Source organism: Rhinatrema bivittatum, chromosome 1, assembly GCF_901001135.1.
Source record: "Rhinatrema bivittatum chromosome 1, aRhiBiv1.1, whole genome shotgun sequence".
Classification (NCBI taxonomy): Eukaryota; Metazoa; Chordata; class Amphibia; order Gymnophiona; family Rhinatrematidae; genus Rhinatrema; species Rhinatrema bivittatum.
In genome coordinates this window covers 751394458-751411271 of record NC_042615.1, presented here as the reverse complement: position 1 = coordinate 751411271, position 16814 = coordinate 751394458, and the positions used below count along the sequence as shown (strand labels likewise).

Genomic DNA, 16814 nt, shown 5'->3' with positions numbered 1-16814 from the left:
GAACTGGTCTGTTAGAACACAAGGAAAGAAAATTAGTAAGACAGACCAAATATTTCCATTTTAGAAAGAGAGTTTGACACAGATTATTTTTATTTGTTGTTTTTATTTTTTTAACAGCTGCTAATCTGAGTTCTTTATTTTCAAAATAATTGATTTTAATTATCCTGTTGAATAAATGTAAATTCCTGTGTTGCCTTGTTTTCAGGTAGTGCAACATTGTGTCAGCTGTCTCGGGGCTGTTGTAAACAAGGTTACCCAAAATTATAAGTTTGTCTGGGCCTGTTTTAATAGATACTATGGTAGGTAAAATGTCACTTTTATTCATTGACATAAATAATTTAATGTCATTTATTAATTATGTTTGTGTATCTATATAAAATGAATGCAAAGATACTAAGTTAAACTTTTTATCACATTTTAGGTGCTCTTACAAAGTTAAAAAGTCAACACCAAGAAGACCCAAACAGTACTGTGCTTACTGCCAATAAACCAGCACTCCTCCGATCCCTTTTCACTGTTGGAGCACTTTGTCGGCATTTTGATTTTGATCAGGAAGATTTTAAAGGCAATAGTAAGGTAAAGAAAATGTTCTGTCTTTGTCTTATATTCATATTTTAAGAGTTACCTTATTCTAAATAAATAAATCTTGCCTTTTTTATTTTTTATTTTTTTACAACATACTGATGCTTTCTGCCTTTGAAAAAAAAAAAAGGTTCTCAGTATGTTAATATGGTTTCTTTTAATGATGCCATGCATCTTTTTAAATTTTTTGCTTTTTTTCATTATTTAAATGTGAAAATTAGACTTTTGGAGTAAATAATAAACTGCCCACATTTTGTTAAACCCCACAAGTAAGTTTTACCCACAGGGTAATTTTGCTTTGATTATTGTGCTATGAAAACTACTCTCACAAATTTACATCAGCTTTTTGTGCAAGTATTTTTTTTTTAAAGGAAAACGTCTACGAATAGTTCTGATTATTCAAAACTACCTGCGCAAACACATCCCTGATCAAATCTCATCCCGGGAATGCCTCTGAAGATATGTAAAATGACACATGCGATTACTTTTATCCATGTAGAGGGTGGCCAATAATCAAAATGCTTATTTACATGTATAAAATGGCATTCTACATATGGAAAGGGTTTTCATTAGTGTTCTTCTCATATGCCCTATACCCTTCATTGACTACCTCTACAGCAGAGCATCCCACACTATGGGTTGGGACCCCAAACGGGGTCACACAACCTCCAGCCGGGGTCACAAGTGCTCAAAAGGGCAGCCCACTCCAGACATCACCAACAGCAGAAGTAGTGGAAATCAGCATGGGTCCTGCAATGGTCCTGCTCTCACTTGAGTTTCCACGTTAACAGGAAGCCATGTGTGAGGAGGGACTGGGGCCACTGCAGAGCCTGTGAGCTTTTACTTGCTCACAGATCCTGTGCTGACTTTCATTACTAATGCTGCTGCCAGTTGCAGTTCAACATCAGACATTGGACCACCATTGGGGAAGAGTGTGCACAGGTCTGTGCAGGTTGTCACTTCTTCTCTATCCTCTCCCATCACTGAACTTACCTAAGAAAATTATTTCCCCTGTCATCAGCCTGCCCTCTCTTCCCATTAGTTGTCATCCTGAGGCCCAAAGGAAAATGTTGCTGCTGATCCTAGTCAAGGGGATGTGTGGATTGGGGCTATTTGAAGAGAGGGATCAGATACAGGAAGGATTTGAGGGTTGCATCAGTGGGAGAGGGATTGGCTGTGGAAGGTGAGAGGGGGGATGCAAAGGAGGAGCTAGGGGTGAGAGTATCAACTGGGGAGGTATGTGAGAAAAGAGAGAGGGAACGGATGACAGATGATCAATTGGGGTTACAAAAATGGCTTGGAGGTGAGAGAGGTTCAGTGGGGAGGATGTAAAAAGCTGGAGTGGGGGTGAGTGAGAGGCTAGACTGGGAAGGGGAGAGGAACTGTGGGATGTAAGAGGGGTCAGCTGGAGGGGCAGAGGTTGAGAGGCCCTCTGGCGGGGGATGAGGTTGAGAGAGGGGATCAATTGGAGTGTAGGAATGGTGAGTGGAGGGATTGTTGGAGGTGAACTACACCCTCTCTAATTAGGTTTGGTTGTCCTTTGGGGGTCATGTGTAATTACATGTAATTAGCCTAAGCTAATTAATATATGTATATTAGTTTCATTAATTCTATGGTAACCCTCTGCTACCCTCCCCCCCCCCCCCCCCACCTTCCAACCCCCCTTCCAACCCCCTTCCAATCCCTCATTCCTACCCCCTCCCTCGGAATACCTTGTTACCCCAAAAAGCCAACTCTTATCAGTTCTTACCAGTTTTGACACGTTACTCCCCATGCTTAAACTGTATCCAAGTTTTTCTCTCCCCCTGTTCTATGTAAGACAACTTTGTCACTGTTTTATGGTTGCAATGTAAACCGGAGTGATAATTAACTCTGTTATTTGAACTTCGGTATAGAAAAGTTATAAATAAATAAATAAATAAATGTGAATTTTTAAGTGCTAAAATGGGGTCACATTGGCTAAAAGTTTGGGAAGCCATGCTCTACAATATGGGTATCAATAGAAGATATTTATTCTCTTTTTCAAGTGTCTACCTGGGCTCACTCCCATCATATCTTTACACTCTGAACCACTGTTACATTCCTGCTTGCCTTTTACACTCACCATTCATAGCACATTTTAATGTCCTTGCCAGACACCATCTCAATTCTCTGTTTTCTTATATTTTGCTCCGAAACTATGGAATATCCTACCGGGTGATATAAAGTAGAGTTCTTAGGTAACCAACCCCCTCCAGTCCTGGGCCCCATGTTATTGGATCTGAAATGAAGAGGAAACAATAATTGAATGACATAAGGATTATTATATATGTTCACATTCATTGCTTACCTTGTGTAGCTGGTCAGATAACTCTAAAGATAAACTTATAACCTCCATCAAAGATTTATATCGCCTGAAGTTTAGCTGCTTTAGACATCTGACCAAATCGAAGTTTTTAGCAGGGTGTATCTGTGTTGCTATGACCCTCTCAGCACTTCCTGTTGTCCATTGTGATCTTCCTGGTTTAAACTTCTGTGCTGATGGGCTTTTTATACATTTATCATAAGCAGAGCTTAGCTTGTCATCAAATGTATTTGGTTTATGAGTGGCTGATGTCTGGTGCTAAGCATCTTTTATTGGTTAGCCTGGTCATAGACATGATTGGATGGCAAAGCTTTCAATATCAGACCTTATTTGGACATCATGTCCTGTTTAGCAAAAGTCCACAATACTTTCCTGAGTTTTATATCTGCAATAGTTGTTAAGCATGTGCATTAGTTGCTGCATTCATTTCATTCGTTTTGGTGGTATGCGCAAATCTGACAAATGGATAGTAGACACACCAGAATGGATAGTATGCATGCAGGTAGTCGATGTGTATATACCTGCACACCATCCATTTTGGTGAACCTACTATCCATTTGTTAGATATGGGTGTACCACCAAAATAAATGAAACGAATGGAACAAGAATGCACATCCCTAATAGTTTAGACATTTTCCCATACTGTGCTGAGTTCTCAGGTCTTTGTTTGTCTCATGTTGGCAAAACCTGTGTGATATCTAGAGCAGATAAACTCAGATCTTTCTTACTGCCTTATTCCACCCCCTCCCCTTAAGTTTCCAGTTTTTTGCTTCTAACTTCTGAGATTACTTAGTAGTTCCTTACAGCCTAAATATAACTTATACTGTCATATTGCTTGTTAATTTGGTTGCATACTATGCCTATTAATCTTTACTGAATAACACATACTTTTACTTCAAATTCCTATTAAAAATCTTTGCTAGGGGCTAACAATACCCTACCTTATCTTTAGGATTTTAATTAATCAGAGAGAATGGCTTTAATTCAATGCAACAATTGTGGTGCTTGTCACAAGGCCTATCATTTGGAGAACCAAGGGCTGTCACTTTTGCCTTCAGCTGTCTAAAATTAAAATGGAGCTAATCCATCTAAGGGAGCAATTGTCCAGGATTCAACTGACCTCCCCTTCCTTGAAACATCCATCTGTCACCCATCTCCCACAGCGGTTACAGAATCCCAAGAAAAAATACTTTACAGTGGGCACAGGTAGAACTAGACATGTGACAATCAGGCACCCACCTTCCCCAAGTTTACAGCAACCTGTACCTCAAGCCCCACACCCACTCCCACACAGTTATCAGACATCCAGGATTAAAAAACCCAGAATCAGTCGGATAACAGTAGATTCTGGCAGAAAAAGACCTGTGATGGTCAGGCAAAGGGAAAATAACATTATCAATCAGCTCAAAAAAACAGATAAAGTTCTTAGGAAGTGCAACATAGCAAGGAAGAAAAATTGGAAAGCTATGACTACAAATGCTCGCAGTTTGGGCAATAAAATCCCAGACCTGCAGGTCTTAATGGTGGAGGCAGACTTGGACATTGTTGCTGTCACAGAGACATGGTTCACGGATTCTCATGACTGGGATACGGGCATACCAGGCTATAACTTGTTAAGGAATGACAGAAAGGACAAAAAAGGGGTGAGGAGAAGCACTTTATGTCAAAAATAATATCCTAGCAACTGAACTGCAAGGAAACTGGGGTGGAGAAGAAGCATTATGGGACGTCCTAATAAAAAAAAAAGATGACGGTATATCCATTTTTACTGGAGTGGTGTACAGGCTTCTGACTCAGACGGAAGATCTAGACAGAGATCTGATCAAAGACATTATAAAGGTGGGAAAGAAGGGGGAAATGTTGATTGTTGGTGATTTTAATCTGCTAGACATGGACTGGAGTATCCCTTCTGCAGAATCTAACAGAAGTAGAGAGATAGTGGATGTCCTGCAAGAGGCTCTGTTCAAACAGATGATAATAGAACCCACGAGGGAGGGAGTTTTACTTGACCTATTTCTTAGAGTGTAGCCAGATGGACTCAGGACCAATGGGTATTGTGCTCTCCTGATAGCAGATGGGAGACGGAGTCAGATTTCAAAGCTGATATCAGCCTACATATACCTGTACAGCATGCTTAGCTCTTCAGTATTTCTCCGTCTCCATAGCAGATGCAGACACTATATCCCAAACAAGAATAGTGTAACATTTACAAGAAAGAAGAAAGAAAATGTACCTTTAAAAAGAGAGCCCCGCTTCTCCTGTGGTGAAACCTAATGGTCCCTTTCCCAGTCAAGACTTTCCTGAGGTGATTTTTGATATCCCTCAGAGGTGAGCTTTAGTCCGCCAGCCGATTCCCGGCGTTGACTTAGCCCCAGGGTGGATGAAAGGCAGCAGGTGCAGATTCGAGTGCGGCGGTGAAGGTATTCCCCTCTCCCCCTGCAGCTGGAGACCGCCCGGCACGCGACTGGTAAGTGCCGAGACCAGGTAAGGTAAAACCCTTTACTTCTAAGTCTCCAAGGCTCGAACAACCGTACTGTCCTTCCTCCAACGAGGTTTAAATCGGGTTGAGCAGGCCCCGATTCAGTGTGAGGGTCCACACATGTGGAGACCCTCCGGGGGGGGGGGGGAGGGGTCGCCATCTTGCCTTCGGGATCATCTGTGCCATTTTCCTCCTCCGACCGACGGTACGCGCAGGACAGGCCAGAGGCCCAAAGCGCCTAACTTAAGTGCTTAACTACGATTTGAGTGCATAGCGGCGCGCACATCTGGGTTGTGTGCACAGCGACACGCACAATTAGGCCACACCCACAACTGGGCGCATAACTGCTGCACACACAAACTCCATTGCCCGCACGCACAACTTGTGCGCACTTTGTGCGCATAACTTCTGCGTATCCGACGCTCACAACTAAGTGCATCCGCGCGCATAACTCCATGCACGGGCGAGTTCCTAAGCCCTACACGCGCACAAATAATGGCACCGTCATCCAAGAAAGCTAAGGGACCCTTCCTTTGCCCAGCCTGCCACTTAAGAGCCGCGCAGCCTGAATTGGAATCCCTCCTATGCCAACAGTGCAAACAGAACCAGGGAGAACCAAATCAAGACCCTCTACAGCCAGGAGAGGGATCTGGTACCACGGATGATGGCATCCCGGACCTAAGTTTTTCCAACTCTGTGCCCCCGCAGGAAAATTCCTCCGGGGCTACCACTACAACCACTCCTGGGATCAACATGGACCCAGGAACCTTCTCCTGGGTGGAATTTTTCAAAGGGCTGCAAACCTTTGTCCAGGCACAACAAGCCCCTGCTGCCCACCTGACTCAAACCCAGCCAGAAGCACAAGTCCTTCCCGGCACCTCCCGGTCTTCTCAAGATATGCCTTTCCTAACCAAGAGTCTCTCTGATGGCGATCCAGATAACTCAGAGGACAAAACCGACTCTCTGGAAGAAGGAGAAATTCCCCCAGGGATGGAGCCATACCAGACCATGCTCCAATTCTTCCACAAGGACGAATTACCAACCCTAGTATCCCAGACTATGAAGACACTGGGTCTTCCAGGCACGGAGTCCACAGCGGAACCAAAGAAGAATCCCATGCTTGTGTACCTCCGTAAGGCCTCATGCTATTTCCCTATGTTGGAACCCATTAAGGAACTGATTGACCTGGAATGGAATGCTCCAGAGGCCACTTTTAAAGGGGGGAGGGCTCTAGAAGCCCTATTCCCATTGGAACCCACTGCTAAGGAACTTCTACATTTCCCCAAAGTGGATGCTATGATCTGTGCAGTCTCAAAACGCACTATGATCCCAGTGGAGGGAGGAGCGGCACTGAAGGACGCCCAGGATAGAAGGCTGGAAGCCATCCTTAAGCAGTCCTTTGATGTATCAACAATGACGCAATAAATTGCTTCCTGCTGTGCATTAGTGGCAAGTTCCTGTTTGATCCTTGCCAGAGACGCAACCATGCCCGGAGAAGCGATGGAGCCTGCGGTCTCCTTCCACACTGATGCTACCTCAGACCTCATGCACACCTCATCCAGCAGTGGCGGCAAGAAGACAATTATGGCTCCGGAATTGGTCAGCTGACGCGACTTCCAAAGCGAACCTCACAAAAATGCCTTTTAAAGGATTCCGCCTGTTCAGAAGTGAACTGGAGAAATTAGCCAACAAATGGGGTGAATCTCCAGTACCTCGTTTACCTGAGGACAGGAACAAAAGAACACATCAGCGCTTCTCCCCCAGAAGAACCAAGGGCAGAGGATCGCAGCACTTTAAGCCTTACAAGAATACCCAGTCCCAAGCACCTCGTCCTTCAGGAAGGTCTCAGCCCTTTTGGAACAGGCACATTAAGAGAGGAGCAAGCTCAGGGGCAGGCTCCAGCCATACTCCACAATGAGAAGACGTATACCCATCCACAGGAAGAAGACATAGGGGGCAGACTTACCCTCTTCTACCAAAGATGGGTCGATATAACTTCGGACAAGTGGGTCCTAACTATCATTCGAGAGGGGTACTCTCTGGAATTCCAAAGCATTCCCCCAGACAAATTTATGAAATCGCCGTGCCACTCCCACTCCAAGAGACTGGCAGTGGAAACCACGCTAGCAAGACTACTCAGCCTGAAGGCAATAGCCCCAGTGCCCACGCTTCAACAAAATATTAGTCACTATTCCATCTATTTTATCGTTCCCAAGAAAGAAGGAACATTCCGGCCTATCCTGGACCTCAAGGCAGTCAACCGTTACCTGAAGGTTCCACATGGAAACCCTATGCTCTGTTATAAAGCCGGTACAACTGGGAGAATTCTTAATCTCCCTGGACCTATCTGAATCCTACCTTCACATCCTGGTCCACCAGAACCACCAGCGCTTCCTGCGATTCACGATACTGGGCCATCATTATCAATTCTGAGCGCTACCCTTTGGACTAGCTACCGCCCCCAGAACCTTCACCAAATTCATGGTGGTAGTGACAGCAGCACTGAGGAAAGGAGGAGTCCTGGTACATCCTTACTTGGACGATTGGCTGATCAGGGCAAAGTCTGCAGAGGAGAGTCGCCATGTGACCACCAGAGTCAAGAATCTACTACAAGAACTCGGGTGGATCATGAACACAACCAAGAGTTGTCTACAGCCCTCCCAGTCACTAGAATACCTGGGAGTCCCGTTCAATACCAAACAGAACAAGGTCTACCTTCCCCCTCCATGAAGAAGCAAGCTAATAGATCATTTACAAAAGCTGTTGACCTCGGTCTGCCCCAATACATGGGACTACCTTCAAGTCCTCGGCCTCACGACATCAATTCTGGAAGTTGTTCCGAGGGCAAGGGCCCATATGCGGCCGCTACAATGTTCCCTACTATCTCGATGGAATCCATTGTCCCAGAACTACTCAATTCGCCTCCAGCTTCCAACAAAGGTTCAGGAGCAGCTTCAATGGTGGCTACAGGAAGAACACCTAAGCAGAGGCATAAACCCATCTGCACCGAAGTGGACTTGCTCTCCATGGGCACAAGCCTGCGAGGGTGGGGAGCCACTGTCAGGATCTGATGGCCCAAGGACAATGGAACAAGGAAGAGGCGGGATGGAACATAAACCGCCTGGAAGCGTGAGCGGTCAGACTAGCCTGCCTACGATTCAGCCACAGACTCCGAGGCGAGTCCGTCAGAGTCATGTTGGACAATGCAACGACCGTTGCCTACATCAACCAACAGGGAGGAACTAAGAGCCAGCAGATTTCTCTAAAAATAGACCCCCTCATGGAGTGGGCGGAAATAAATCTACAAGGGATTTCGGCCTCCCACATCGTGGGAAAAGACAATATCCCTGCGGACTACCTCAGTAGAGAAAGCCTAGACCAGGGGGAATGGTCGCTGGCGGGCATAGCCTTCCAGCTGATAGTAAATCAATGGGGTCTCCCAGCCATGGACCTACTAGCAACTTGTCGCAATGCCCGGGTCCCCAGATTCTTAAGCCGCAGACGAGAACCACAATCTCAGGGAATCGATGCTCTCGTCCAGAACTGGCCAGAGGAAAGCCTCCTGTACACCTTCCCACCCTGGCCACTACTGGGAAGGGTCATCCACAAGATAGAACACCACAGGGGACTAGTCCTACTAGTTGCCCTGGATTGGCCAAGAAGACCATGGTACGCGGACATTCAAAGACTATTGGCAGGGAATCATCTACATCTACCGCCATGCAGGAACCCATCTCCCACGAAGACCCGGCTTGATTCTCTCTTACAGTATGGCCTTTGAGAGAACTAGCCTAAAGAAGCGTGGCTACTCAAAAGCCGTGATGGACAATCTGCTTCAGGTACAGCAAGTTCTCCACATCTCTGTCTTACATACGGGTCTGGAGAGTATTCGAAGCTTGGTGTGAAGACTGCGGTCTCCCACCCCCCAAGGACAGCCAAGATTCCCACGATCCTAGAATTCCTACAGGACAGCATGCAAAAGGGGTTGTCCCTCAACTCCCTCAAGGTCCAAGTCGCAGCACTGGCCTGTTTCAGGTCCGAAGTGGATGGCATCAGACTATCAACTCACCCTGATGTGTCACGCTTCCTGAAAGGAGTCAAACAACTCCGACCACCACTAAAGTGGCCAGTGCCTCTATGGAACCTCAACCTAGTACTAGACTTCCTAGCAGGGGAATCCTTCAGACCAACAAGCGCCCTGTCTCTACATCTCTTGACCTTAAAGACAGTGTTCTTGATCGCAATATGCTCAGCCCGGCGCATCTCCGAACTCCAAGCATTATTCTGTCGGAAACCATTTCTCAGGTTCACCCCAGGCACCATACAGCTACGTATGGTACCATCCTTCCGAAAGTGGTTTCCCAGTTCCATATGAACCAGACCATATCCTTACCATCACCAGATGAGCACAGGGATTCGGAAGCCTCTTGCCTCCTCCGCCACCTGAATGTCGGCAGAATACTAGTCCGATACCTGAAGAAATCGGAATCCTTGCGCAAAACTGACCACCTGTTCGTTCTTCACAGCGGGAAGAAACAAAGGGAAGCGGCATTGCGGGCCACCATAGCCCACTGGATCAAAGAAGTAATTAATGCTGCCTACATAGAGGCAGGAAAACCATTACCTCTACAGGTCAAGGTGCATTCTACAAGGGCCCAGCTGATGTTCAGGCCAGGGGGGATACAGCTTTCACTAGGGCAGCACTAAGTGGGCCATGGGCAGCCTCCCACCCGGTAGGGGAGTAGCTTTTGTACATCCCATTGGTCCTGAGTCCATCTGGCTACACGCTAGGAAATGGAGAAATTACTTACCTGATAATTTTGTTCTCACAGGATAAGTAGGATGGTAGTCCTCACATATGGGTGACATCACAGGATGGAGCCCTGTACGGAAAACTTTTCTATCAAAGTTTCTACAAAGCTATGACTGACACTTGCACACTGAGTGCACTGAGCATGCTCAGCCTGCAATTATCCCTGTGAGCGACAGGTGTCTCCCTCAGTCTTCTTTTTTCCGCTCTGCAGTAAGCATAGCAGTTAGGAGCTCTGTGAGAAATTCTAACACTTTTTCCTCATGGAAACATTTAAACTTTTACTTCACAAACACTTTTTCCCAGCACAGGTCTTCCTTCGCGTACATTTATTCGACGCTCGGTGAGTACTATGCCCTGTTTTTCGGTCGGTTCCTGTCACCTCACTGGCTTGCAAACCGACTGCGGCCTTCCCTCTCCCTATGTTTTCAGTTAGCCACACACAGCCTGCGAGTGTCCCTCTGTGACACTCTGGCTGGTTATTAGCACTAGTGGGACAGGGACTTCCACGGTTTCTGTTGCTGCCAGGTCCCGTGTAGATTCAGGTCCTTCGATTCTTCGGTACCCTCACGCATTCGATGCCCCATCGCTACCGTCGGTACCCCCTTCGGACCGTCCTGGATTCTTAGATGCCATCGGTACCCCTCCCCCCGCGGTAATCTGATGCCATCGTCCCTGCATCGTTTCTATCAGTGCCGTTCATGTTTTTTCATCCATGGCACTGATTTTTCCTTGGGTTTCATCGGTGCCATCATTGCCCGGATGGATGCCATCGACGTACACCTTGTCTCATCGATGTCGCCGTCTCCCGGGGCACTTCCATCGATGCCAGGGTCATTTCCATCGATGCCATCCTTTATTTTATGGATGCCTTCGATGCCTGGATCCTTTCCATCGATGGACATCGATGCCAGATCGATTCCATCGGTGTCCAGTACCCAGGTCGATGCCATCGGTGCCAACATTGAATCCATCGATGCCCACGTCCGTGGCATCGATGCCATCGACGCCTTTGCTGCCTGAGTCGATCCAATCGATACCGTCGATGTCCGTGGCCATGCCGTCGATGCCCTTGGCTATGCCATCGATGCCCTCGACGCCCACATCGTTTCCATCGGTGTCTTCGATGTTCCTATCAATGCGGTCATCGACTTCGTTGATGCCGGTATGATTTTTCCAATACCAACGATGTTTTTTCGATTATTCGATGTCACATCGTTCCCATAGATACCTACGTCAATGCTGTCAGTGCTCCGTCACTGTCATCATTACTCTGGCCGAGTCATTGACGTTTTTTCATATATATTTTTGACGATACCCTCGAGGCCACTTCGGCCGCCATCGACATCGTCAACACCGACATAGCACCGCCACGTAATGCCCTCGCCTAAATACAGTGCTCCATGCTTTGGGTTCTTATTAAAGCCCCGTTTTAGCCTAAGACACTACATAGTGCCAGGAGCAGTGCAGTCATGCTGTGACAGTCCATCATCAGTCGCCATCCATGACAGCGAGGGCATCCTTCTTGGCGCTGGGGAAAGACCGGGCCGAGCACCGTGGCATGCATCATCACCGACACGGTGACAGTCTGCCACCGATGCCATCCAGCACATCGGTGCTATCCTTCTCGATGCTGGACAATGCTCGGGCCAAGCAACATCACCACTGCCATCGGCAGTGTTCTGCACAATTTTGGCAGTCCTTGGTGCTCCAGAAACACCAGAACAAGTTCCAAAGAATTCTGCACTGGCGTCACGAGACATCGAGCCGCTGCGACGAGGGCCGGGTTCACGAGCTCATTAATCGGCTCCCCTGTTCCCGAGGCGTGCCCCACCGACATCTGTAGGGGATTGTGGCCCTCCACAAAATACTACCGTGGTTGCGCCAGCCACGCTCAGCCTGTCTCCTCTATACCTGCGCCACCATACCAGGCATCAGAGTTGAGCCGGGCGTCTACTCCCTCGATGACTCCTGGAATCCACGGAGCCAGCAATCTTCACCGGCTCGTCCTTCGGCGATCCACGTCGGATGATAAGTACCCGCTTCTGCGGCATTCCCATTGAGATGTGTTCTCTAATTCGAGCCACATGGTTCGAAAAGTTCTAGGTCATGTACCTTCCAAGAACCGTATTAGTGTCACATTTCGCTATGCCAGCTATGTCAGCCACAGTACCGAGAGAACCTCTCTATCATATCTTTGGGATTGCATCAGGGCTTCCTCCCTTTTTCAGCAACGAGGCTCTGTACTGATTAATGCTCTGGCTTCTGGTTCCTGCTTCAGAACCAAAGTTCCAGGTGCATTCACTGATCTGTAAAAACACGAGATGCAGCAAATACTGCCTCAAGTACAAGTCCACTTCGAAGCCTGACGACAGGTCTTGATGTCTCCTTGTACAGCACACAGAAATGCGGGTAAGACTTTACCGCTCACGCTCCCGTGGGAGGTTACATGATATCCAGATTACATCAGCCCCTCCAGTTGGAAACCTCCTGGTCTCCCAACTGGCCGGATATCAGAGTGCCCACCCCACCTTGTACCAAACTTCCCAGTACACTCCCCCAGACGCTACAAAGCGCAGAGGGGGGAAGGGGGTGAGGAGGTTGGGGAGTTTTAATTACACTATTCTTTCTTTCAACAGAGAGTAGTTACTCTCCGCCCATCCTGGACCTCAGAACATAAGAAAATGCCATACTGGGTCAGATCAAGGGTCCATCAAGCCCAGCATCCTGTTTCCAACAGTGGCCAATCCAGGCCATAAGAACCTGGCAAGTACCCAAAAACTAAGTCTATTCCATGTAACCATTGCTAATGGCAGTGGCTATTCTCTAAGTGAACTTAATAGCAGGTAATGGACTTCTCCTCCAAGAACTTATCCAATCCTTTTTTAAACACAGCTATACTAACTGCACTAACCACATTCTCTGGCAACAAATTCCAGAGTTTAATTGTGCGTTGAGTATAAAAGAACTTTCTCCGATTAGTTTTATATGTGCCCCATGCTAACTTCATGGAGTGCCCCCTAGTCTTTCTACTATCCGAAAGAGTAAATAACCGATTCACATCTACCCGATCTAGACCTCTCATGATTTTAAACACCTCTATCGTATCCCCCCTCAGTCGTCTCTTCTCCAAGCTGAAAAGTCCTAACCTCTTTAGTCTTTCCTCATAGGGGAGTTGTTCCATTCCCCTTATCATTTTGGTAGCCCTTCTCTGTACCTTCTCCATTGCAATTATATCTTTTTTGAGATGCGGCGACCAGAATTGTACACAGTATTCAAGGTGCGGTCTCACCATAGAGTGATACAGAGGCATTATGACATTTTCCGTTTTATTCACCATTCCCTTTCTAATAATTCCCAACATTCTGTTTGCTTTTTTGACTGCCGCAGCACACTGCACAGACGATTTCAATGTGTTATCCACTATGACACCTAGATCTCTTTCTTGGGTTGTAGCACCTAATATGGAACCCAACATCGTGTAATTATAGCATGGGTTATTTTTCCCTATATGCATCACCTTGCACTTATCCACATTAAATTTCATCTGCCATTTGGATGCCCAATTTTCCAGTCTCACAAGGTCTTCCTGCAATTTATCACAATCTGCTTGTGATTTAACTACTCTGAACAATTTTGTGTCATCTGCAAATTTGATTATCTCACTCGTTGTATTTCTTTCCAGATCATTTATAAATATATTGAACAGTAAGGGTCCCAATACAGATCCCTGAGGCACTCCACTGTCCACTCCCTTCCACTGAGAAAATTGCCCATTTAATCCTACTCTCTGTTTCCTGTCTTTTAGCCTGTTTGCAATCCACGAAAGGACATCGCCACCTATCACATGACTTTTTACTTTTCCTAGAAGCCTCTCATGAGGAACTTTGTCAAACGCCTTCTGAAAATCCAAGTATACTATATCTACCGGTTCACCTTTATCCACATGTTTATTAACTCCTTCAAAAAAGTGAAGCAGATTTGTGAGGCAAGACTTGCCCTGGGTAAAGCCATGCTGACTTTGTTCCATTAAACCATGTCTTTCTATATGTTCTGTGATTTTGATGTTTAGAACACTTTCCACTATTTTTCCTGGCACTGAAGTCAGGCTAACCGGTCTGTAGTTTCCCGGATCGCCCCTGGAGCCCTTTTTAAATATTGGGGTTACATTTGCTATCCTCCAGTCTTCAGGTACAATGGATGATTTTAATGATAAGTTACAAATTTTTACTAATAGGTCTGAAATTTCATTTTTTAGTTCCTTCAGAACTCTGGGGTGTATACCATCCGGTCCAGGTGATTTACTACTCTTCAGTTTGTCAATCAGGCCTACCACATCTTCTAGGTTCACCGTGATTTGATTCAGTCCATCTGAATCATTACCCATGAAAACCTTCTCCATTACGGGTACCTCCCCAACATCCTCTTCAGTAAACACCGAAGCAAAGAAATCATTTAATCTTTCCGCGATGGCCTTATCTTCTCTAAGTGCCCCTTTAACCCCTCGATCATCTAACGGTCCAACTGACTCCCTCACAGGCTTTCTGCTTCGGATATATTTAAAAAACGGTTTTACTGTGAGTTTTTGCCTCTACAGCCAACTTCTTTTCAAATTCTCTCTTAGCCTGTCTTATCAATATCTTACATTTAACTTGCCAATGTTTATGCTTTATCCTATTTTCTTCTGTTGGATCCTTCTTCCAATTTTTGAATGAAGATCTTTCGGCTAAAATAGCTTCTTTCACCTCCCCTCATAACCAGGCCGGTAATCGTTTTGCCTTCTTTCCACCTTTCTTAATGTGTGGAATACATCTGGACTGTGCTTCTAGAATGGTATTTTTTAACAATGACCACACCTCTTGGACATTTTTTACTTTTGTAGCTGCTCCTTTCAGTTTTTTTCTAACAATTTTTCTCATTTTATCAAAGTTTCCCTTTTGAAAGTTTAGCACGAGAGCCTTGGATTTGCACACTGTTCCTTTTCCAGGCATTAAATCAAATTTGATCATATTATGATCACTATTGCCAAGCGGCCCCACCACCGTTACCTCTCTCACCAAGTCCTGTGCTCCACTGAGAATTAGATCTAAAATTGCTCCCTCTCTCATCGGTTCCTGAACCAATTGCTCCATAAAGCTATCATTTATTCCATCCAGGAACGTTATCTCTCTAGCGTGACCCGATGATACATTTACCCAGTCTATATTGGGGTAATTGAAGTCTCCCATTATTACTGCACTACCAATTTGGTTAGCTTCCCTAATTTCTCTTAGCATTTCACTGTCCATCTCACCATCTTGACCAGGTGGACGGCAGTATACCCCTATCACTGTAGTCTTCCCTGACACACAAGGGATTTCTACCCATAAAGATTCAATTTTGTATTTAGTGTCATGCAGGATGTTTATCCTGTTGGACTCTATGCCATCCCGGACATAAAGCGCCACACCTCCTCCCGAATGCTCTTCTCTGTCATTGCGATATAATTTTTACCCCGGTATAGCACTGTCCCATTGGTTATCCTCTTTCCACCATGTCTCTGAGATGCCAATTAAGTCTATGTCATCATTTACTGCTATACATTCTAATTCTCCCATCTTACTACTTAGACTTCTGGCATTAGCATACAAACATTTCAAAGTTTGTTTTTTGTTCGTATTTTTCTTCTGCTTTTTAATTGATAGGGATAAGTTAGAATTTTTTTGCTCAGGTGAGTTTTTAGTTACAGGCACTTGGACTACTTTTCTAATTATTGGAACCTCACTGTCGGGATGCCCTAATTCTAATACATCATTAGTATCCTTTAAAGATACCTCTCTCCGAACCATGCGCTGCTGAGCGACTGTCGGCTTTCCCCTTTGTTCTAGTTTAAAAGCTGCTCTTTCCCTGTACGTACCTGGATCAGTCCAGACAGTGGGTTATGTCCCCAATCCAGCAGATGGAGTCAGCACAAGCTTTGAGGGGGCGTATCCATATATACTACTACCCCCTCTGCAGGAGTTCAGTATCTTCTGACTCCAGCAGATGCGAGTAGGGGAATCAGGCTTCCCCTCTTTTTCCTTCTTTCTCATTTTCTTGCTTGATTATCTGGCTTGTTGCTGTCTTTTTCTTGTGGATCAAGTTTGTATCAATTTTGTACTAAGTTAAAAAAAAAAAAAGAATAGTAAGGCAGGGGCCTTTCAACTTCTGGGGAGTGGTTTCTCTTCCTTGTCTCTTCTCTGCGGCCTTGCTGTTTATTTCTCATTGCAGCCAGGGGTAAGTTGGTTTTCCTTTACAGTTTTTCCCTTCACAGCTCAGCCCCCGGTGCCCGCGAAAGCCGGTGGACCCGGCCTCTTCGCTTTTACTCCCTCACCCGCGGCCATTTTGCAGCTCCTCATGGGCTGCTGCGGCGCTTAGGAAAAGACGTCTGAGGCGAGTTGTGTGGCCGGGAAGGCCCCCCCGCGGCACCCTCCTCTATTTTCGGTCAGCGGGCAGTGCGGGCCAACCGGGCCCCCCCGCAGCAGCGCTTTTGTGCACGTGGCCCCCCCGAGGCTTTTTCTCATTTTTGGAGCCGTTTTCTTGTCTCCCACAGCGATCCCGATGCCGCGGCTGTCACGCTG

The 16814-nt window shown here is 46.2% G+C and overlaps 1 protein-coding gene across 4 annotated transcripts in view; it reads left to right on the top strand.

Annotated features, from left to right (window-relative positions):
• NIPBL (NIPBL cohesin loading factor) overlaps positions 1–16814 on the top strand; it is a 1214062-nt gene that overhangs the window by 957574 nt on the left and 239674 nt on the right. For all 4 annotated transcript variants that reach the window (XM_029578690.1, XM_029578673.1, XM_029578682.1 and 1 more), the window contains 2 exons: positions 206–299; positions 422–576. In XM_029578690.1, the coding sequence (XP_029434550.1) occupies positions 206–299; positions 422–576 (249 nt within the window). The remainder of the gene's footprint in view (positions 1–205; positions 300–421; positions 577–16814) is intronic.